This window comes from Betta splendens, chromosome 16 (assembly GCF_900634795.4).
Source record: "Betta splendens chromosome 16, fBetSpl5.4, whole genome shotgun sequence".
NCBI classification, from domain to species: domain Eukaryota; kingdom Metazoa; phylum Chordata; class Actinopteri; order Anabantiformes; family Osphronemidae; genus Betta; species Betta splendens.
Window position 1 is genome coordinate 17,188,127 of NC_040896.2, and position 23,458 is coordinate 17,211,584.

Consider the following 23,458-nt stretch of genomic DNA (forward strand, 5'->3'; position numbering starts at 1 on the left):
TGCTGTTATGCTACTTTAAAAAATTCATGCAGACTTGCTGATATTGGGAGAACGGGAGGAGTCCTCCTCTCCTCTGAGTGACAGGTTCTCCTGATGGAAGCTTACCCAGGTCACCCTACGTTTAAACAAGCCATCCACACGGGTTAGTTTAGATGGGACTTGTTGAGAACTCTTTCCTAACTTTCTCACAGAAACTTTGAAAGGATGCATTTTATGACTTTCTAAAACCCTGAGTGACAGCTTGCTCCAAGACTCAGTTTTTATGACCAGAAAGCTTGACAGGCTGTCTTCCCTGACCATGGCCCCAAGTCAGATTTGACTTTTTCTGCTGTGATGTCAGATGGGTTCAGGGACTGTAGAGGGTGATCATTATTTCAGACCAGATGATTGGTCTTGCAGCCCATATGTATACAGTACACAATAATGTACATAAACATGCTTTGTAGTCCAGTAATATAGTAAGTTAAGTTTAATTTTTAGTAGAGAAAGAGAGTTGCCTGTTTGTAGATACTGTACTCGCGCATCTGTCCATATCAGCTATGTTAGCATACTGTCACGTTTTTACAGCTGCTTAGCCAATAAATTTCACACAGCATCTGGACAGCTATTAATAGCTAATTAATGTTTGTATTTGTACTGTTAAGGACTGGCAGCACTTGTCATTCACTCGTTCCTTAAAGGATAATAAATTAGCTACTACAAACTTTCTAATACAGTAGTTTCTGCTGGAGTTGTCTGCTGAGCCACAGATAAGACACCAATAATAACCAAAAGGCACATGCACAAGTTAGGATGGGAGTCACATCAGAAGGATCTTTTTTTGTATGCTCAGATGAATACGTTAAGATGTGAATTTACTTTTATGTAATTATATAACAAACTGTATGGGTTTTGGGTTGTTTCTTTTCGCACTGCACACTATATATACACAACAGCTGTGCTGTAGCATGATTGGTTGCCTAATCCTGCCTAGAGCATGCTCCCCGTTTAAGTGCCGTGATGGTAGGAAGAAACCAGTTTTCGCTGTGTTTACAGAGCTGAATCCTTGCAGATTGTGAACACCAGTTTATTGCTTCCGCAGACTGTTTCTAGTCTGTGCTCAGCCACTGCAATGTAAACAAGCTCTTGTCACGACAAAGCAGAAGTGACAGTCTTAATGGAGTGACAGCTTGGAATAAAGTGGCCTGTTAAGCATCCATATGACACATGGCACAGGCGACTGATTACAATCTGGATTTTAATTAAATGTACTTACTCTCATTTCTCTGCCCTTGAAGGCCAGGAGTCCTCAAAGACTTGAAGACTATGGGTTCTATCTCCCTCTTTATCTTCTTCATCACTCTGCTTGTGCTTGCCAGACAGGTAAGTCCAAACTATAATAGTTTGAATGATGTTATCATCTCTCTTCTGCTGCCCTTTTTTATCTAACTTGTTACATACGAATCATACTGTAGCTTTCATCTGTGCTTCTATAGTACATCAGTATCACACCTTCAATGGAATCTTTATCTATTTATAATGTTCATATGTTTTCTTGTACTATAACTTAATGCAGACTGTATTGTGAGGGATACTATGATTCCACAGTATCTTACATGTTGTTCAATTAGTTTTTACTACAGTAAGTACTGAATCAAGGGTGGCAGGAGAGACATGTTATTTCATAGCTATCAACTACTGTATGCATTCTGTAGCTGATAAGCTCACAGCTGCTGTGGCACACAGTGCGAAGCCAGAATGATGGCACCAGTTCGCCACTCAGGACCAGTGAATCATCAGTACTGCACTCACTCAGTGGACTTTTGGATTTACTAGCCAGGAGACGCAGGGGCCACAGACTGATCGTTCTGAAGACGTGTGTGCTCTTTAGTGTGGCTATTTTAAGGTTATGCTTCACTGGAGGGTACTTGTGTGTACACAGGAACTGTTGTGTTCCTGTGCTTTTTCCTCCACCAAGAGGTGTATATACTCAAAGTCAACCCTCTGTCACACACACTAGAAAGTTATGTATATATTACATTAGTATTATATTGTATAGTATTACAGTAGGTTCTGTTACACAGTCTAAATCAAACATGCAGTATGAACTACCGTGTGACTATTTGATTCTGAATAGATGCTTAAGAAAGTCAAAGTAAGGGAGGAGGTTGTATGATCTGACCTTTCGAATTAACATACATGGGACTAATATTACAAACCCACATTCATTCAGTGAAACACATGTTGTAAGTCTTTTTAAAGAAGAAGAAGAAAAAAGTCATTCAGGTTTTAGCCTGTGAATAAGCAAGTTGCCATTAAATTACTGTCCTATTTAGGACCTTGAACATCTTAGGAGGAGACACATCCAGGTCATTTTCAAACGAAACCCAGCTGGCTGTTTTCACAAATGAGAACACATTTAACGTGGACTATCACTTGCTGAGTCCGTAGCTGGTTCTCTGGAGATTGTCTGTTATGATGGAATGATTTTCTATGCAAGTGTGACTTGTTGCCCATTTTCTCAGTGTTGCATTTAGTCTCGTCGGTGTTCACACTTGTAGCTGTTTCTGTTTTTTTCTGACTGGATGATCTGTACCTTCAGTCTCCTCACTTCTGTGTCCTCTTGTAACAGAATGAGTATTACTGTAGGTTGGACTTCCTGTGGAAGAACAAATTCAAGAAGGAGTGTGAAGAAATTGAAACCATGGAGAACCTTAACCGTGTTTTACTGGAGAATGTCTTGCCTGCACATGTGGCAGAACACTTCCTGGCACGCAACTGGAAGAATGAGGTACGGTTTTCTTTCCATGTGCACACGAGTAAAACATGGTGTCTTCTTCAAATGGGCAAGGCCCATTCATTTGTTTTTGCTGGATCAGGCAGTTTAATGCAAACATACAGTATGAGATTTTAATATTGCATTTGATGGTCGAGTGGAACAAGCTCTGCGTGTTCTTATTGAACCCCCACGCCTTTTTGATGAGACAGAAATGACTATCCATTTGCTGTCTTGCCAGTAAGATATTCTCATTTATCATTCTGAGCCCTGTGATGATCACTGAGTGCTTATCCGGCCGTGAACTGTAAAGAGTAAAGTTTCACATCCAAGAAGTGTTAGAGGACGTGGTGTCTTTGAGGTCATGCAGGTTTAAACAGAAGTGCTGCTTCTGCTGCAAAAATTCAGAATGAAGAGTCAGCAAATGGCTGCGTTCCTACCACCAAACAGGAGCCAGGATCAAGTTACTGCTCTATTGGATTTGAATGCAACTTTATCAATATTTAGCTGTTTTACCTTCCTTGATTGGGTCCTTGAGGGGTCACAGTTTTTATCTGACATGTTTGAAGCCAGATATTTGCTTGTAAGAAATGTTTTCTATATTTCATCCATGTATCCTTTACACCGTTGTTTTACTAATTGCATTGCGTTGTTCTGTTCAGGATCTGTACCACCAGTCCTATGACCTGGTGTGCGTCATGTTTGCCTCTATCCCAGACTTTAAAGAGTTCTACACAGAGTCCGATGTCAACAAAGAAGGATTAGAGTGCCTTAGGCTTCTAAATGAAATCATTGCTGATTTTGATGAGGTAATTAACTCTAATAGTGTTCACAAGAGCTTAACTCATCCGGATACATAAAAAATGACCACTTGTTTCAGAAATGGTTTCTTTTCTTACTGTATGTTTATCAATTTCGCACCTGTGTAGCTGCTGTCCAAGCCTAAATTCAGCGGCGTGGAAAAGATCAAGACCATTGGTAGCACTTACATGGCTGCTACTGGGCTGAATGCATCACCTGGGCCTGAGTACACGTCACAGGTCCTCACACACACATACACACACAGACCGTTTGTGTTTAGCACATCGGTCCGAATTTCAACGAGATCGTCCCACAACCCACTGCGTTTGAACTGATTAGTGGTTGTCTTCTTCACAGGAGCATGACAGACAGTACATGCACATAGGGACGATGGTGGAGTTTGCATTTGCTTTGGTGGGGAAGCTTGATGTAATTAACAAACACTCCTTCAATGACTTCAAACTCAGAGTTGGTAAGTATAACACAAATAATATGCAAATTGCTGTGAAATTAAGTGAAATCACAGTCTTTGCAAAACGTCAGTTTGGCTAAGTATATTTCAGCTGCCTTATAAGTAATTTGACCCTGTCAAATATTAAAGGTTATCTGACCAACGATTCTTTTTGGAATCACTGTAGACTACAGTAACTTTGTAAATGGAACATCAACATGCTGGAGTATTGGGGAGGGCATCACGATTAGATGTGCAAGAGAAACATCTGCCAAAGGCTCAGTTTGAGCTGGGTCATGGCCCATAATAAACTTCTTGGCTGGTGGGCTCAGGGAATTAGTTTTGCTCTGGGGTGGCAAGCTGCCGACCCAGTGGCAGCAGCCACAAATCTTGATGCTCCCTGCGCAGTACTTTACCTGTGGCCTAATGTTTTTAGGCTGTATGCAATGTTCTTTCATACCACGCACTGCTGCATAATCCTCCAAAACAAATCAGCCCGAGTTTCATGAGTCCACAAAACATTTTCACTAAACGTGTTACCCTGGGCTGCTTTTATTTACCTCATTGAGTATTCTGTGCTGTGACTTGAGTCATCTAAGCTACAGTGGGTGCTTGTTGCGACAGAGCAGCCACACAACAAAACTGAATACATAAAAGCTTTGCAACATTTTCCAAAATGATGCAAATTAAATATTCGTGTGATGCATAGTTCACATCAGCAGATACGTTTTAAATAGAAAACACATTAAAAGTCAAAGAGGCTTTAATTCACACCTCCAGACTTTCTGTGATTGAACTGCAGATTCTAAAGGCAGGTTTCTAAATGATGCAGGTAATTCCAAAGGGTTCACTTAGGTAATTTTGCCATTATAACAGCAAAGTGAGAGACTGACTAAAGATTAGAGGGGGGATTGAAGAGAAAAGCAGACAGGAGCCAGCTCTCTGCTTGCTGTAAGTCAGAGTTCGATACCTTCAACCTGTCTCTGAAGATCACAGCATGGGATGCTCCATTAACTCAGCTGTTAGTGTGTCTGTGTGTGCGAGGGAGCGAGAGAGAAAGGAGACTGAACATCCCTGCTGCTTACAGATGGGCCTAAAGCACTCCATCAGACTGGGATAAAAGTCCCCACCTGCTGGGGCCAGACAAAACCAGTGGCTGTGGGCCTTTGTGCGTTGCTTGCACACTTGCACTACAGTCTCAAGCAATCTGGAAATGGATGCAGGACTGAATAGAGGCCCAGTGTCATCTCTCTGATCTGAAAATTCCACAACCTGTTCGGCTTAGATGCTCATTGTTGTTCCTACTTCACTTAATGTTGAATTGTTGATGTGTATGTTGAAAGATGTTTGTTGCTGCACAAATCATAATACATACTGTATACTGTATAAATTGAATATAATTCAAAGACATTTCAAATGGGCTATTTTAACAAAATCATTTTACAATTTACGTGTTTACCATTTAGTTTTATGTGAAAATGTTATACATATGTTACTATCCAGTCTTCATTGCTTTGTCACTTTTCAGGTATTAACCACGGTCCGGTGATTGCTGGAGTCATTGGAGCCCAGAAACCACAGTATGATATTTGGGGGAACACAGTGAACGTAGCCAGTAGGATGGACAGTACTGGAGTCCTTGGAAAAATACAGGTAAAGATGGCCCATGCCACCACAAACATTCAAAATGACATCTTCATTCTCACCAATGCTGGAAAGGGTCTAGAACCCTGCTTCTCTCCTTCAATCTTCTTTTTGATCTGCACAATTATAGTGAACTACATTTGCTTTACTCTTGGCCTTGCAGCACGTTCATCTGGTGGATTGACATTTTTGCTAAATTGCATTGTTCTTGCTGTGTTCTGAGTGCTACAGGGACAATGGTGGTGAAGGGTTTTTGGCTCCATGGCTTCTACATTCATTGGCCAAAGTAATTTCATAATGGTTGGCTGTATCTCATCTACTGGTTGCATAACTATGTAGATTTGCTGCTTTCATGCTTTACAGTAAGTTGCTGGCATTTGCTTGTATAGGTTTTCTATATCCTGGTAGCGCAGAACTTCCTTTCTGGCATTATACTTGTCATTGCAGTCACTGCTTGACAGTTTTGATATGGACCAATGTCTACTGAACGTTTGTGGCAGTGACTAATAGATAAATGCCACTGACAAAGGCGTCATGCCCCAAAGTAATTCTTCTGAAGAAGAAACCTAAACCCGATGGCCTCTTTATCAGTCAAAGTGGACTCACTTTGGATTTAGAATTTAAAACCTGTCAGCCTCGATGCCACCACTGCTGCGGTACCTCCAACGCAGGACATTCTTGATGCCAAGGAGATTGAACCGTGGATGTCCCAGTGTTAAAGAGGATTAGAGACGGTCCTCCCTCCCTTTTGCAGCAGATTCCCAGGGATAGAGCAGGGATTCACTGTGGGATTCTGACTTATGTCCCTCCACAGATAAACAAGCTGGTGAAATGGCGATTTGATGCTTAGTCAGAACACTGCCCCTGTTTGGACAGGCTCCACAGTTTTATGCTGTCAACGTGCCATCATCTGCACTGTATGTTGAGGAGCATAACACCTGCTGGTTAAACCACAACACATCTACTGAGCAACTGCAGGATTTGAACCGCAGTGCGGTTTGGATCAGATGCTGACAATTGACACCACTAATGGCTTTTTGACGAGATGTCTAGTGATGCTTCAGCCCAGACACTGACAGTTCTTAACAATTTACTTCCTACAGTAGTTAGACGGTCTTGTTTTCACTCAGACTCAGATGACTGAACAAGTTCTTGTGGTTATTTGTTTTTTTAAACGTTAAACAGCAGACATTTATGAGCATCAATTTGAAGGATGCCTACTTTTACTTCCAGTGGCATGAGAAGCTTTAAAACCAAGTGCAATGATTGGGGTTTATGTGACTTAACTAGGACATTCCATGTCTCATACCAAGAGTGGTTTTAATTGGTGTTACTATGAATCCCAAGCTGAAGGCCTTTCTTTCCCTCAGAATGTAGAGGACAGCCATGTCTGATTCTGAGGAGCAGCTGGAGTCTGACATACAGTATGGCCTATTTCTCAGATTACAGGAGAAATTGACAGCAGCTGTGTCTGTTTGTCCTCTAGGGTCCCCGTGTTGCACTATTGCAGATCTGATTCATTGCACTGGGTCTCAATCTAAAGAAACAATAACGTAGGATGGGAGCTGTTTGTGCCAGTGCCTTTGGTTTGCATTTTTGGACAAAGAGGGTTTACATATGCAGCAGTGTTCCCTTGGGGTGTCAGGGCAAAATGGAACCACAGTCAGTGGCACAACCGACCAGTGAGGGAATATGAAGCACACAAAACTTCATATGTACCATATTGCCTTGTCACTCCTAAGTCTTCTATGGTGGGCGTTTACTGGCTGTGCAGAACCTGAGTGAATGGAGACTGAGTCAGTGGCTCTTCAGATAACCTGAGAAATCTGACCTTGTTGACTCAAAAATATAGACCCAGTGTCTGGTTCTCCCTGTTGAAGTTGACCGGCCTATTAGACCAGGGCACTCACTCTGGAATACATGGGTACCTGTTTCTACCAAGGCAATCTGAACTTGGGAAGTAATGAGGCCAAGCCTGGAGTGTTCATTCGTTCGGTGTAGAAAGCAAAAGACTAACAGTAACATTCAAACAAGCTGGTTCAAAATTTGCAAACACCATTACAAATGTTTTTGTTAGATGAATCAGTTAACACAGAGTTTGGTATTTTATTCCAAAGTTGTCTAATGTCCATCTTAAATACATGGAGTGAGTAAAAAAACGTGCTTGTGAACAGGTACAGATGAGTTTTTTTACCTGTAGGTGCGTGACCCGGTTTTGTAATAACACATTACACATTTGTGTCTCCCTGTAGGTGACGGAGGAGACGAGGCGCACCCTTCTGACCTTGGGCTACATGTGCTCCTGTAGAGGCATCATAAATGTCAAGGGCAAAGGAGAACTCAAGACCTATTTCGTGCACACAGAGATGACCCGCTCACTGTCACAGGGGAATGTGATGTCATAAGGCCGACTACGAGTATGGACCACTTTTAATTGCACAAAGGACATTACAGGTAGTGAATTTAAGATGGCGGAGGTTTGATCTTGTCAGCACACAAAGGAACCAGGTGTGCTGGAATAATGTCATTCAAATGTTACATTGCAAGTTACTTAGTGTATACCACAGCTGTAGTGTACATTTAGTCACTTCTGTAACTGTAAATGTAGCATGTGAAGCAAGAGCTGTAGGTAATTACCCTTGAAATACATTGTAACTTGAATGTTGGATCCGGAATTGCTACGGTGACAAGATGGAATGTTGAAGTTCAGTTACTGTACACAGAAGAGTCTGAAATGGCGCAAAGTAGTGATCTTACTCAGAACCAGGAGGCTTGTAGCACTTACTTTGCCATAAAAGCCTTGTATATGTGATCAATATTCTATTCATTTTGCAGGACACTGGACAATTTGGATCTTCAACTCTAGGGAACTCAGTTTTAATAATGTGATCATATAAGGGTGAATAATGATAAAACAAAAATGCCAGTGTTATGGATATGTGGACGTTCATGTTCTCCCATTTTCACATGTGATTTTGTATGTAAGGGACAGAGACAGAGGGAAAAACTGCATGTTCACTGTTGCATAGGTGAAGACGGCCCCATCTTAAAACGCAGGCAGCCGACATGGTCATACGTGTACATAGAAGCACGGAGCCGTGGGGGACGTTTACAGGCTGTCTAGAACCATGAACGACACTTAAAAAAAAATCTATGAATATATAGTATTCTGGCAGGCAGCTTTCTAAAACTGTCTTTGCACCTAAATCACTTTGTCCTTAATGTTTACAAAACAAAACTGAAGCTGTCGTGGTGTTGGAAATAGAACCCAGCAGGCACACAACCGACCTTCAATGTTTAAATATAGTTGAAATTATGTCAGTTATTGTTGTGACGTTGATGCAACATTGAAACAGCATTGAATGCTGATGGTTGTAAAAGGTTAACAAAATACTTCTAAATTAACATTGAAATATTGCCAGTTGTTTTTGTGACGTTGATGTTACATTGAAGCAACGTTTGATCAACGCTTGATCAACGTTGATTCACCTTTCAAAATCAACACATAATCCAATGGTCATTCAACCATAATATGACGTTGATTCAACAATGATTCAACGTTGCCTGCTGGTGTTTAGTGGCATTTAATCAATGCTGAGGGTCAGATTGGGAAGGAAAATGTCCAAATAACAAAGGGATGAAAATGATTTGAGTGTGAAGATGTGAATTTGGAAAACCTGAGCCTGCCCTGCGTATACAATAGCTTTAGACTCTACTAAACAGTGGTTTTGTAATAAAAGAAAATACTACCAAAAAAGTGTTTTGATGTTTTGATGATGCTATTGTTATTATTTTTTGTAAAAACTTCATTAAAATTTCTATGTATTTCAGGCTGGTGGAGTGCTTCTGTGACGATCTTACTGCATTTCACTGTGCTGAGAGATGCTCTAGATTTACTGTAGATGACAGGATGATGAAAACAGTCCTGTACCCCCAACCGCTACTCTATCCTCAATACAAAGCTCGTGGTAATAAAACACTGCAGCCAAAAGTGAATCCCAAACAATACTGTAATGAAGGTCTGCAGGGTGACAAGCGCTAACGTACTGTACTTCCAGACAGGATCAGAGCTGTCATTTGACATCGCAGAGGAGCGCCACGCCCCGTAAGATCCAGTGTTCTGGAGGAAGTGAAGTCTTCAGGTCCACAGCGGCGATGTAGTTCATGTCTGTCCTCAGGGGCTTCTTGTAGATTGGACAGGAGTACAGGCGGGAATCCTTAACCCCTGCAGAGAATTAGTCATAGTAGTAGAAATGGTAACACTGACAATAAACACACATCCCTTAACAAAACATCTGATTTTATGACGACACCATCTGCGCCAGCAGAGCATCTGTTCTGTGAGTCTGACTCCATGGCAAACGTTGAACACAACACTCCACAGTAAGATCTAGGCCAGAACTCTGAAGCCAAATTGTGCCAAAGTGAATGTTTGTCATGGTTGTGTCTCATCTACACATGTTTCTGTTAACAGAGGCAGAAGCGTGTTGTGTAGTACAAGTGTTTTCTCCCAAGCAAACAACTCTTCTGTCAATACAAACAGGCACATCGCTAATCTCTCTACTTAATCAAGACTCCCTTTAGAGAGGTTTACACAAAGATGCATCTTCCACATCAGAGATTCTTGCAACCACTAGTCTATAGAGACATCCTCAGCAGACTCAATGGCCCACACACACACTTAAAGCCAGCAGGCAGGCGTCTTGAGCAAAGGCTGGGATGGGACATGGTGTAAACAAACTGCATTACACGTATCATTGGATCATTAATTCATTTCCTAGGCAGCCTTGCTTGCAGGTGTCCACAAGGGCCCGCTTGTCTAAATATAGTAGTGGTGTTATCCAGAACAAACACCGCACCTCATACTGCTGGTAATCTATTCCCAGGAAAAATAAATAGCACTTAGTCTGCTTGACATTTAAATGTTACATCCATCCATTCTAAGTGACTGCGTGGGACGCAGATGTTGAGGAGGGAAAAAAAAGAGACTGACAGAGATCAATCCTCTTAGGATAAACAAGACTGGAGCTTTTGCGTAGTCAACTAAGAGTTTTCTGCTCCAATTCAACTCGTGTTTATTTTGATCAAAAGAAAATATTGATCTTTTGTTCTTCTCACCGTTATTCTCAGCATATATCCTGATCACGGGCATCATCTCAAACAGGACTTTGGGTTTGGAGTCGGTGAGTTTGCAGCTGCGACGGTCCCAGCCGGCGCCCTCCAGGTACAGGCCGTAGACGTACACCCCCTCTGTGGGCGGCTGGCTGATGTCATCCTTCATCCACCTGGTGACCTCATTGCACAGCACCATGCGATCCAGGGCCCAGCCCTTGTTGGCTCGAGTGATCTCCTGCAAGTGCAGTTCATTGCGATGGACGTTCGACATGAATTAAACAGAAGTAGGAATACAGCACAGCCCAACAACTTAGCATTGTTTCACTTTTAGCCTAATTTTAAAGCCCAAGGTAAAACTGTTCAGGGGCCAATGACTAATGACAGACAACAGGTCTCGAATTCCATCTCTGACGTCTTTACGCGCTCTGTTAAGCCTCTGTACCAAGACAAGCTGCAGTGTCTAATGAGAGGCAGGTACATAAGTTTGGCTAGAGGCTTGGCTGCTTTATTAGGAAAATGAGAGTAATTAAAGAAATCCCTCCTCAGTACAACACAGACATCTGCATCCAAAATATTTTACATTGTGGAGCAGCTGGGATTTTTTGAGTGAAGTAAATAAAAGTTTTCTCGCTTTATGTTGTTTTCAGATGTGCACACCTGACAGTGATGCTAAATGTTTTCCTATTGTGCAGTATGTGGCCGCGTGCCTGCTTATCCCTCAGCATGCCATCTGCTCTCCTCCCGGCAGTGGGTAAGTAGGTAGGCAGCTTGACGCCACGTGTACCTGTCTCATGGCTGTCAGAAAGCCCTGCGGGTTGAAAAAGCCCGTCATCCAGAAGCAATTGGGCCGCCCTTCAAAGATCCAAGCCTGGAACTGCCGGTTCCGCTCAAGCAACTCTGTAAACCAGAACCCCAGAGTGCTGGAGGCCCACGAGGCCTGAAAAACAACAACAACAGCATGAACAAAATGTCATCATCAGAAACCGAACGCTACCATGAAGACGGATCAGAGGAGAGGACAATAGGGAGAGATGAGAGGTAATAGATTGTGAATCACTGCATGGCAATCGTCCAGGAGCGCTGCAGGTCCAAGTCTCTGAGTCCCAGTCAGGAAGCCATCCAAGTCTAAATCATTCTAATGGTGCACACAGCTTGAATACCAACAGAACCATCAAACATAGAATACAGGGAGTCTGCTGCTGCTTCACTTCCCTCTGTTACACATTCCCAACAGACCTTCTTCCAGCGCGCAGGGATGCGTGCGTCGTACATGCAGTCCAGGGCGTCCCGCAGGTTCTCACTCATGATGATTGTTCCATCAATCGCCAGCCTGAGGTCCGTCAGCGTATTACGGACCAGAACTACGATCCTCTGCATGCGGTCGATCTCCTGACGCAGGAAGATGTTCATGGGCTGGAAGGGACCCATCTTGTGGAGGCGCTCTCTCACCTGCGTTCATTTGATCGGATGAGATCAATATTTGAATCAAAACACATCTTTATGAATGCTTTGAAGATAGATTGACTAATTCAGACTTTTACAGCATTGTTGGACTCTGGATCTATGATACACAACAGAAGCACACACAGGGTGCGGCGTGCAGCGACAACGTGCTTCGCACCTCGGCTCAGAAAAGTCACTTCTCACGTCTCGCTTTTTTTCTGAAGTGAGAAAACAGCAGCGAAAGCCAGAAATAAAAAGGCAGCTGGTAAGATTCGCAACTCCTCCGTCGATTTCCGTTGCCTCTAAAACACACCTCTCGCCTTGATCGCGTACCACGCCAGCAGCTGGCGGCGAGTAGGGAGACGCCGCAGCTGCTCGCCGCCGTGGAGCGTATGCTTACCTCGAAGGGGGCGTAGTCGGGAGGCAGTTTCTCCAGCATGTCGTCAGCCAGCCTGGACACCACGGCCTCCCTGGTCTCCCCTCGGCCGGACGAGCTGTCTTTAGGCTGGATGCTGAGGATGGTGTCCAGCACGTCCTTAGCCAGTTTGCTCTGGTAGGTTATGTCTGCATTAGGGTGTAAGCCAAACACCTCTGGGGTGTCATATGCCGGCAAACCCTGTGAAGGACCCGCGACAGCAGTTAATGCAACACCAGTCACGTCTTTGGATCGTCGTGACACAGCACTTATTCGCTCTTCTCTAACAACAAGTGCAGCTTAAAGGCCCCAGTGCTCCCGTGGATTAACTCATCATCTTATATATGGACGACGTGACCTGTATGAAGGGTTATTTAAGGACCCCTCTTCTGTCTGTTTGCAAATAGCCATTTCGGTGCACTGCAGCTGCACTGCGGTGCTGAGCCCACTGATGGCCGGGGGGAATAGCAGACAGCCAAGTGATGCACAGTGTCACCAGCTGCTTTCTCCTACATCCACTATAGAGCTTTCACAGGGAGTAACACATGGTCAAATGCATGCACCACTGGGCTGGGAGGGATAGCACAAATCTCCCAACTAGTACAAAGTTTTAGGACAGTGAAGATCCCTTAGCGGTTTACAGTCCATGCACACAGGCCGTTGTGTTAAATGGGGCCAGAACCCAAACGTTGTGCATCTGTTAAAGAAGCCCATCTCTGCAGCACTGGGAGATGTGGAAAGCCTTGAAAACAAAACACGAGCACTTGTATTATGTCTTATTTCAGTGTTAATGTACAGTAATGAATATCATAAAAAACAGTTGTGAAGGAGAAGGTGTTTAAACAGGGCTTAAGTGGTTATCACTGGTGATGTTTAAAATGGGGTAAGAGTGATGGGTTTGGACGAAATCCTGGACCAAAGTAGTTTTAATAAGGGTGGTTGGATTTAAAAAGTGGCTCAGCAAGTGAAGTGATATTGAAAATCTTCCAACCAAAGGCACTGAGCTGAAACAGCTTTAATTGCTTCTAAGACACCTTGCAGTGAGTGTCTTTCTGGATGATGACAGGCTGATGCACCATCTGTTACTGCAATCAAACTAATGAGATTCTTTCTAAAACTATCACACTCAGAACAAACTAACTTTAAAACAGCTGCACCAAGCTGCATTATTATAAATAATATGATTTACACAATAATAATGCTAATATGTTACAAACAGTAGTTTCTACTCAAACGTGACGAGCAAAGCTTTCGTCTGAAACAGGCTGCGTTTAATATAGCATTCTGTCTGTATTCAGCCGGCGCTGGGCAGAGCTCTGTGATTTACTATATGTCATCAGCCTCAAACATCCATCAAACTGTGCAAATAAATAGAGCCAAGCATCAGGATCAGGCTGCCTGACACACTCAGAGAAACGGGAGGTGATGAACAGAGTCACACTGCGAGCTAAGCAGCGTGGTCATTCATTTCCTCTCAGGGGACTTTGGTTTTGCATTTCAGACATGGACGCAGACGTGTGCTGCCTCCTGGTTCTGTCTGAGCTGAGTGTTCAAATGCATTTTTGTGCATTTTTCTGTGACAGAAAAAGAAATAAGGGTCATTAGCTATCTGTGTGTGTATGTGCGTGTGTGTGTTTTCTCTGTTTTCTCCAAGGCTATGTCCGTCATTCTCCATTTGAGAGGCAGTGCTGGGAATAAGCTTGCTGAGACTGGAAGCTGTGAGCATCCATCATAATGAAGCTGCAGACCACGGGTTAAACACACTAATAAAGACATAATCTCCTCTGCATAATAACATAATAGAAACAATGCGCATGCTTGCACTTTATCTGAAATCACACACAGCAGCCTGTGTTTGGATGTGGCAGGAGCACAGTCCATGAGAAGCGTCAGCCACCGTCCGTCCGAGTGGGACCCACCTGGATGTAGGCCAGATACTGCTCGACGGTGGAGCACTTGGGGACGCCGTAGCCCTTGTAGAAGCTGAACGCAGGTCCGAACATGTCCTCGCTGAACCACACCCTGGCGAAGGTGTTGAGCAGACGCTTGTCGTAGTCGTCGGTGACGCGGCCGCCGTACTGAATCTCCCCAATCATGTAGCGAACGGTGTTCCATGACACGCCCTGAGGAGGTTCACACCACTGACATGACCGTCATGGCCGCTGAGTGGAGTTGATCCGTATATTGTGAGCTACACACCTTTTTAATGTCCATGTCGTCAAGGTGGTTCTGAGCAAACTGGACTGTGGCATTGAAGTCGGCCTGGTTGAACTCATAGGGAATGTTCCAGCCCAAAGGTCCAAACTTTCTCCTCTCCTGTACTGTGCTGTGCAGAAATGCAACTCCATACAACATTGGCTTCCACTGCACCATGTTACTGACATCCAGCAGGTCCTGGCTGATACCTAGAGAGAGATATGAAGATGATGACCTGATCCAGGCAGAGACAGCTGGTTTAGACAGAGTAAACATTGTCATCTTTCTTTGTCCTTAAGGTTTCTTTATGATGCTGTACAAGGTCCCAATGGTCTTATAATGATGTAATATATTGACATCCAAGAGAAAGCAGAGAACAGCTGTTAATCTTTTTTATAATGGTTTCCTCTTTGTAAACAATTTCATTTGTGTGTGCATCCACCAGTGAGTTGATATGATGTACACAGAATAATAAAAACATGCATGCTGCGTTACAAAGTTAGTATTAATTGAATTGGCCCACCTCCATAGGTCCTCTTAAGCCCCGCCCTCAGGCCTTGTGGAGGTTCATTGGTGAACTTGATTGACATCTGTAAAAGGGTGATGGGAAAGTGTCTGTGGACCTCCGTGGTCATCCAGAGGCGGAAGCTCTCATGTACAAAGTCGGTCTCTGTCACCGTGTCCATCAGCTCGTCCATGAAGTCCAGACCCAGGTGGCAGTTCTGGAGCAGGGCCCAGCCCCCCTGAGGATGGAATGCCATGGAAGTCGGTCTATAGAGGACAACTGAGCTTCTAACACTGCTGATAGACAACTGTTACACCACCGACTCACGTTGGCCATCGTCTGCTGCAGAAGCTTTCGGGCGTGGACCTCCTGCCCCTGTCCCATAGACACATATCTGGTCTCAGTCTTCAGCCGTTTCCCCAGAGCAATGATGGAATCGGTCGGGTCCGAGCCCATAGACAGGAAGCAGATGAGCGGAGTCCGAGGGTCCGATTCCTCCCACATCTTCTCAAAGTCAAGAATCACGCCTTCAACGTACTTCTCCCCCATTGTGTCCATTATGTATTTACGGGCCTAGGGAGGGAAGGAAACAAACTTACAGCCCAAATAAACTAATAAATGTATCCCTGGAATGCTGGCGAGTGGTTGAAAGGATTTATTTTCCCAGGTCTCTTTTTTCTGAGGGCAGCTGGGGGTCAGATGAGGACAACTACTGAGTGCAACCAAAAACCCACTCTGGGCTTGTCTGTAGCGAAAAGGTAGCATCAGTGAAAAGTAAATTTCCATTAGCTGTTGTAAATAGTGAGAGATGGAGCGGCTGTAGCGAACTGTACGCTACAAGCTTCAGAAAAGGTTTGATTCACTGAGAAGTTACAGAAAAATACAAGACGTTAACCATGTTTTTCTGGCACAGGTCTTCCTGTTCGATGTCAGTGTGCTTTAATGTTCACAAACCATTAAATAATTAGGAACATGCTGAGGCTTGAGGCTCCTCTGCAGAATTTATATATATATATATATATATGTGTAATTTATTCATTAAACCAGATTACGGCTGTAAGTCACGTCATTATTGCATCACACTGTTGCAAATGGAATACGATGCAACTTCAACCTTAAAACTGATGTTGGATGCGTGTGTGTGTGTACTTGTTTTTCCTGCAAGGTGTGGGTGTTTTTGCTATCGAGGTGAGGACAAGATGTGATTGACCCAACGTGGCCTGAGGTTAGAATTAAGTTTTGGTTCGTATTAGAGCAAAAGTTTGACCATCTGCCTTTAGTTGTGATGGTTAGGGTGAGGGACTAAGAAAGGCATACTGTATGTCAATGGTGTGTGTGTGTGGGGGGGGGACACTGCAACAACGTGGGGACACTTGGCAGGTCCTCACTGGTCCGAAAGCTTTTTTGAGGGTCAAGATGTGATTTTAGGGCTGTGTTAGAATTGAGTTTTGGTTCGGATTAGAGCAAAAATTCTGCCTTTAGTCTGCCTTTATTTGTGATGGTTAGGGTAAGGGGCTAGGGAAGGCATTATGTTATGTGTGTGTGTGTGTGTGTGTGTGTGTGTGTGTGTGTGTGTGTGTGTGTGTGTGTGTGTGTGTGTGTGTGTGTGTGTGTGTGTGTGTGAGAGAGAGAGAGACAGAGACAGAGAGAGAGAGAGAGAGAGAGAGAGAGAGAGAGAGACAGAGACAGAGACAGAGAGAGAGAGAGAGAGAGAGAGACAGAGAGAGAGACCTGTGCAATGGTTCTGTCCGGACACCAGCAGCGTATGAGGAGCAGGCGTCTGAAACAGTCCAGGGTCTGATCGTAGGCGTTGGGCAGCACCTCCTCCTCCGGGGCCTCCTTGTCAAACCACGACTTCCACTGCTTCTCGTTCCGACTTATCTGAAAGGCACAAGGTACAGTAGGAACACAAAGTGATGGTGACCTTCCATTTCTTCTGGTTCCATCAAAATTGAATGGGAGAATAAAATATGAAACAAGAAATACAGAAACGATCAAGGCATCTTTAGAATATGATCAGACTGTAGCAACCTACATAATATTTATCAAATGGCCAAAGTTTATGTTAAAAACTAAAACATATTCATGGTGGTTCCTGGATTAAAATGTACTTAAGGATCATGATGAACTTTCTGCAGCTGCACTAATTTGATTTCTTCCTAGACTCATTTTATTCAGCAAAGAGCTGTTAATCCACCTCCCTGTTAATCATCCACACAAAAATACTGTACTTGTACTAAAGTAACACTTACGCACGCACACACACACACACACACACACACGCACACACAGCCAAAAGTAATTGATTGGAAGTTTCTCAAAACTAAGCTCATTTCACAGAGCACTGAGCTTCTCCCTCCATGGGAGCCACCGGGCTGTCAGTCACCCCAACAGGGTGTGTGTGGCTGTGTGAGTGATAGCGCATCATGATCAGTGTGTGTGTGTGAGATGGAGCGCGATGTGATGAGATGGATATTGACATGCTTACTAGAGCAGAGGAGAGCTGTGAAAATATTTAATAGGCACCAAGAGACCACTACTTAATGTGTGTGTACACAACTGGTCTGTCTATACTTGCGTGGACAGTACAGCAGATGCCACCAGATGTGTGTGTGTGTGTCGTACCTGATCTAGTATGTCAGTGAACTGACTCAGCCTGCTGAGCTCTACGAGGTTGAGCCACGTCATGTCCAGGATCCACTTAGTTGGCTTTTGAGGGCAAGCCTTCAGGTCCAGGGAGGCGCCACCTGAATGATTAACACGGGTGAAAGTCATACAACTCGGCAACACGGGTCTGCATGTTGCCACTCTTTAAAATCAGATCACGAGGGACCACAGTAGCGTCCCATGCACATACAGTGAATGTCCCAGTGATGCTGATGCTGTGTGCATGCACAGTCACGCTGGCTGCAACCCTGCAGTCTCTGTCGGCTGCCAGTTTGTTTTAAATGCATGCGAACCCCAGATAACCTTCTTTTATTATTTCAGCGAGGTAAATCATATATACGGCAGAAAACAGGAAATAGTCTTTTTCAGTCCAGCTTTATCAAAGGACCCGAAGGCTGCTTCGCTGTGAGTCATAGCTGTTAACAACAACAACAACAACAGCAAAAGCCAAAGCTTATCTTCCCTTTATGATGAGATTTGAATGCTGCCTCAGTACAAGTATCGACCACAGAACAAAATGTCTTTGTCTGCAAGGTTAAACCTTCCATTATATGGTATTCTAGGCACTGACGCAACACATCTGTCTCAGAAGATGAGGCGGGTTCACCATCGGGCTGGTGAGACGGCGACAGGTGAGGGACCGTTACTGACAGCAGCTCAGCTCTAACGCGTCTCACACGTGGCCTTGGATCGCGGGCACCGTCGCACGCTCCCCTCCTACCTTTGATGAGCATGAGGAAGTCCTCGTGTTTGATCCTGCCTCTCTGCATGTCGATCTTCAGCGTCAGCAGCAGCGTGAAGAGGAACTTGTGCTCCTCGTACAGGCCGCGCGCCGTGTGCTTATACACCTCGAAGGTCATGAACTCTATGATGTTGGTGATGCGTTTACTGGTGATGGGGCTTTTGCAGGACCTGTTCGGTAGAAGTTAAGAGCACACACACACGCGTGACCACTACTGACGTGCGGACCAGACAACCACACGGTCTTCTCACCTGGCCAGCGACAGGTCAAAAAGGCACAGGAACTGTCTCAGCGAGGTCTGATACATGACATTCACCATACTCATCTCCGTGATGAGGAAGTACAGGATGCTGCCCCTGGTGGCCACTGAACACACACAAACACATGGTTGGAAGCAGCACTGGCTCTGAGCGTGTAGGCGTCTGACACTACCCAGGTTCTGATTGTATGAACTGAATTACAAGCTGAATGTGACTCATTTGGTGTGACCCGACCGGCCTTGCATACAGCGGCTGCCGCCTGCCAGCCAGTTGTCATGACCTACCGGGTCGGTACTCCTCCCTGGCAGTGTTAATCTGGATCTCGGTCTCTGCAGCAATCTGTAGTTTCTGCGTTACCTCTTCAGCGGTGTGCTTGGTGCTGCCAAGGACGAGAATCAGACTCTCATCATCCACCAGTGAACCCTGAGACGAAATGACGGAAAATGGAGCCATGAACAACGCTTGTTATTCCGGAGCATATGTACAACGCTGAAGGATCAGACGCCTCTAATTCAAAGCTTTTCATACTTATTAGATCATTTTCTGCTTTCTAGATGAATGATTAGACATGTTTTCACGCGTTTCCCTGATTAATCCAGGGAACAAACACAATGGACAGCATTTGAAGGTGCTGCAGGGATTTAGCTCAGTTTCTATTTTTCATAGTGAGATTTAATTGAAAGACACAAGAATCAAAATAATTGCTTTCAGATTTACAAGAAACAAAAACGACTCCAACGCTGTAACACCAGCCACACTGATTATTATCACAACCCCAAATAACCAGTCGAAACGGAGGCACTGCTTTTTGTGGCTTCCCTGATATGGGTGTGATGCGTTCGCCTGCCTGTGTGCTGCTGAGCCGGTACAGCAGGTTGTCCTCCAGCTCCTTCATCTTCCTTTTGTTAGCCGTCACGTCTTCCAAGAGGTCGGTTCTCTCCTTCTCCAGTTCCTGGCGTCATTAAAAACCCCACATAGCGTGTATAACATGAGAAAACGGCATGCTGGGCTTCACATTCTCATGATGGGGTGATGATGTTGTAGTGTGACATGCACATACAGACGCTGTCTACTGTGACATGAAGTGAGAGACAACGGCTGTGAAAGCTGTGCATAACAAAGAGGCAGGTTTATCGCTGAGACAGTGCTTCTTTGCTTCGGTTATGAATAAAACCATCTTTTGCGCATAGAAAACAACCCCCCCCCCATCCCTTTACTTCCTCATCTGCCAGAAATCTTTTTGGCACAAATCCATCATCAGCCAGCACCAGAGGGAAAATGGCTTTCCTGCAGTAGCAACAGTCCTTTCACTGTCCCAGTCGCTCACTGCGTCCTTTGCGAAGGTAGCATTTACAATATGTTCATACAGCCCAAAATGAAGAACTCGAGACCCTGACACTCTTAGTGTGTGTATATTTGCTTTTGAATCATAGGTGCACTATGTCCAGGCCTATCTGTCTGTGTCCAGGGGTATAATGACTGCCATGTTCTCAAGTGAAAGATAATACCTTGGCAGTTATAATATTACACACTCTGCTCACTAGAGAAGGGGAATCAGGGACACAGTGGGGCTGTGAGACTGCATTTAAGAGCTTCTGAGGAAGCTATAAGGAGCCTTGTAATTTACAGTAAGGCAGAGGTACAGTCGTTATGTGGAAACACGCTGCAGGGAAACAGCTAATAATGATGTAGTACAGTAAAACCAACGGAGTGGCTGCATTTCAAGTAGTGCACCCTACCATGATAATGGAGCAGCCACGCCCCCATAGAGGAGTTATAGGGTTCTGCCAGACAACAGTTCCCCTGGTTCCTCACCACTTAAAGCTTTATGGATGCATGCAGCAGAATAAAAGGAAATCCTGGGAGAAAACCTAATGCCACATCAAAGAGAACAAGGACCCGAGAGACGATTCACTGTCTGACAAGCACACGACCAGCAAATGGCAAAAAGTCCGGGAGGAGTCAGAGCCCTAAACTCAATTTAATCCAAATCTGGCCTGACTTGGAAAAGCTGTTCCTGCGTGTCCGTTCAGTTTTGCGAAACAATGGGTGAAAAATTGCAGCATCCGCATGTGCAAGGCTGATCTGAACAAATGGGGCAGAGAGAGAGAGAGATAGAGCGTGTGTGTGTGTGTGTGTGTGTGTGTGTGTGTGTGTGTGTGTGTGTGTGTGTGTGTGTGTGTGTGTGTGTGTGTGTGTGTGTGTGTGTGCGAATGTGAATGAACCTGTTTTTCGGTCAGGATGACTCTTCCCAACAGCTGATCCTCCAGTCCTCTCATGGTGACCGTGAAGTCGATGATGGAGGTGCGAGCGCTGATTTCGGGGGTGTAGGCTGGGTTGGGCAGCTTGGTGGTCACGTACAGCCTGAAGCCCTTCATTACATCCACTTCTTTGTCCCCAACTTTCACCTTTCATAATCAATACAATGATAAAATAACCAATAATTAGATTTTGTTTATATATAGATTATTCAGCCTCATCTTTTTAAAGCTACTTTAACTGTACAACAACATACTACACAATCCCAGGTAACGATCCATAAATGCACCCATGTGTCGTCATTCAGACCCTCTGCACACAGAGCGGCTCCTTTGTGTGTGTTCTGTGCACAGGTTTACTCTGGCTAGTATTAAATTACTCATGGGGCTATACCTTCTAATTATCCAGCTACTATTTGGCCTTGGAGCTGCCGACCTCTCACATCTTCACCCCCTCGAGCCAGGATATTAGTCAGAATTAAAGCTTTTCAGGAGCCGACTGGAGGGACACACATGAGGGAGAGTGTAGACACCTCTAATTGGGCCTCTCATTAGCTCGCCTTCAGAAGGAGACTTCTTGGCGAACATGTTGCTTCCATGCACCCTACGCTCACTTACGATCCATAGAGTGTGAGTTTTCCTGCAGTTGTTCGGCAGGATCAATACTGTATACGTGCGAGTTCGTGTGTTTGAGTGACACAGGGGGGAGACAGCTGTGGAGCCAGCTGTTTAATAAGCAGCATCAGCCCAAGCCAGGAGTTGAGAGACAATAATGAGAGTGAGCGAGAGACAGAACAGCAAGACAGAGAGAAAGAGAGTCAAGGTTTTCAGGATGAGAAAGTTCTGACCACTTTCCACTGAGCACTTAGTCAACCTCTAAAAGCACATGGCGAATGCATTTCAGGAAGTTTAAACCAGTTCAGAGAGCTTCGTTTTTATGCTTACTGTAGTTCTCATGCACAAATCTATTTTTTTTATGCCTGAAATGAAACGTCCGACGCTCGAAGCAAGGCTGTTATTTTTAAACGCAGACAAAATAAAAAGCATTGAAACCGCACTCTGCAATTTCCCTAAATTAAAAATATCGACTTGAAACCGAACATTATAGGAAATGAGGCTGCTGAGATAGAAAGAGGCTTATTTTTCATCATCCAGCCACAAATGAAAAGAGCCCGAGCAAAAGATAGTGATCACAGAGGAACAGAGTTTATTTACGGCTGTGGATCGTCCTGTGTATTTGTTGCCATTAGGTGCTAATGAAATGACCCGACTAGTATTGATACAGCGTATTCTCCTTATTTTATTCTGTACAACACAGTTACTTAGCATGGCACAAAGCCAGAATCAGTGCATAATTAAATGTCATAACAACTGAGGCACCTAATTAGCACATAACATGCACTAGCTTTATTTTTCTAGTAACGCCACAGATCATCACACACACTGTAGCCAGGAGCTACTCACAGCCGCCACACAGCTCCCACTCTAATCTGTCCCAAGACAGTTAACATGATTTGGAACAGGTGTTGCCTAAAACCGTGTACCTGCAGCCAGCACAACCTGCTCCGTGAGGCCTGATTTCCTCATCAACCTGCCACGTAGCAGCCGTGATGTGTGTGTGTGTGTGTGTGTGTGTGTGTGTGTGTGTGTGTGTGTGTGTGTGTGTGTGTGTGTGTGTGTGTGTGTGTGTGTGTGTGTGTGTGTGTGTGTGTGTGTGTGTGTGTGTGTGGCTGCAGGGACTCGGCCAGCTCTCGTCACGCCTGTCCTGGAGCGCTCAAACCACACCTGCTCATCTCCGTCTGTGAGGAAGCAGGCGCGCGAGGGGTCAGCGCTGACACGTTACCTTGAAAGTGGAGCCGGTTTTTATGAAATTCTTCTCGAGGATATTGTCGAGCGCGGGGTCCAACTCCTCCTCTACGTCCTCAATCAGAAGAGGACGACCGAGGGACAAACTGTCCTCCAAGTGAATCTTGAAGTATTTGTGGTTCAGTGACGTGATCTGGGATCAGAGAGGACAAACTTTAATTATAGGATGATTATAAATGACCTTGTTGTGTTTTTATGGTTGTACATATACTTGTACTGTATGATTATAATGCACTTGCCACATTTGTTCTAAAATGAAAAAAAAACAAATAGCTTACTTCAACATTTAACCTCCGTGTTCCTACTGCGATACAAAGTTCAGCCTCTGTCTAGAGACTGT

The 23,458-nt window shown here is 44.5% G+C and overlaps 2 protein-coding genes across 13 annotated transcripts in view; one reads left to right on the top strand and one right to left on the bottom strand.

Annotated features, from left to right (window-relative positions):
* adcy2a (adenylate cyclase 2a) overlaps positions 1 to 9,854 on the top strand; it is a 35,190-nt gene extending 25,336 nt beyond the window's left edge. For 4 of the 6 annotated variants that reach the window (XM_055503489.1, XM_055503490.1, XM_029129478.3 and 1 more), the window contains 7 exons: positions 1,278 to 1,362; positions 2,612 to 2,770; positions 3,418 to 3,564; positions 3,685 to 3,795; positions 3,914 to 4,028; positions 5,536 to 5,660; positions 7,904 to 9,481. In XM_055503489.1, the coding sequence (XP_055359464.1) occupies positions 1,278 to 1,362; positions 2,612 to 2,770; positions 3,418 to 3,564; positions 3,685 to 3,795; positions 3,914 to 4,028; positions 5,536 to 5,660; positions 7,904 to 8,056 (895 nt within the window). In that variant the 3' untranslated portion in view covers positions 8,057 to 9,481. The other 2 variants (XR_003783547.3, XM_029129477.3) reach the window with 2 other exon arrangements.
* The window catches only part of dnah5 (dynein, axonemal, heavy chain 5), a 51,738-nt gene continuing 37,923 nt past the window's right edge, over positions 9,644 to 23,458 (bottom strand). For all 7 annotated transcript variants that reach the window (XM_041067819.2, XM_029129470.3, XM_029129469.3 and 4 more), the window contains 17 exons: positions 23,096 to 23,251; positions 21,220 to 21,402; positions 19,842 to 19,946; positions 19,279 to 19,417; positions 18,986 to 19,100; positions 18,714 to 18,904; positions 17,951 to 18,072; positions 17,057 to 17,206; positions 15,653 to 15,898; positions 15,344 to 15,563; positions 14,824 to 15,029; positions 14,544 to 14,747; positions 12,610 to 12,825; positions 12,003 to 12,215; positions 11,551 to 11,703; positions 10,770 to 11,001; positions 9,644 to 9,876 (listed from right to left, as the gene is read on the bottom strand). In XM_041067819.2, the coding sequence (XP_040923753.1) occupies positions 9,725 to 9,876; positions 10,770 to 11,001; positions 11,551 to 11,703; positions 12,003 to 12,215; positions 12,610 to 12,825; positions 14,544 to 14,747; positions 14,824 to 15,029; positions 15,344 to 15,563; positions 15,653 to 15,898; positions 17,057 to 17,206; positions 17,951 to 18,072; positions 18,714 to 18,904; positions 18,986 to 19,100; positions 19,279 to 19,417; positions 19,842 to 19,946; positions 21,220 to 21,402; positions 23,096 to 23,251 (3,003 nt within the window). In that variant the 3' untranslated portion in view covers positions 9,644 to 9,724. The remainder of the gene's footprint in view (positions 9,877 to 10,769; positions 11,002 to 11,550; positions 11,704 to 12,002; positions 12,216 to 12,609; positions 12,826 to 14,543; positions 14,748 to 14,823; positions 15,030 to 15,343; positions 15,564 to 15,652; positions 15,899 to 17,056; positions 17,207 to 17,950; positions 18,073 to 18,713; positions 18,905 to 18,985; positions 19,101 to 19,278; positions 19,418 to 19,841; positions 19,947 to 21,219; positions 21,403 to 23,095; positions 23,252 to 23,458) is intronic.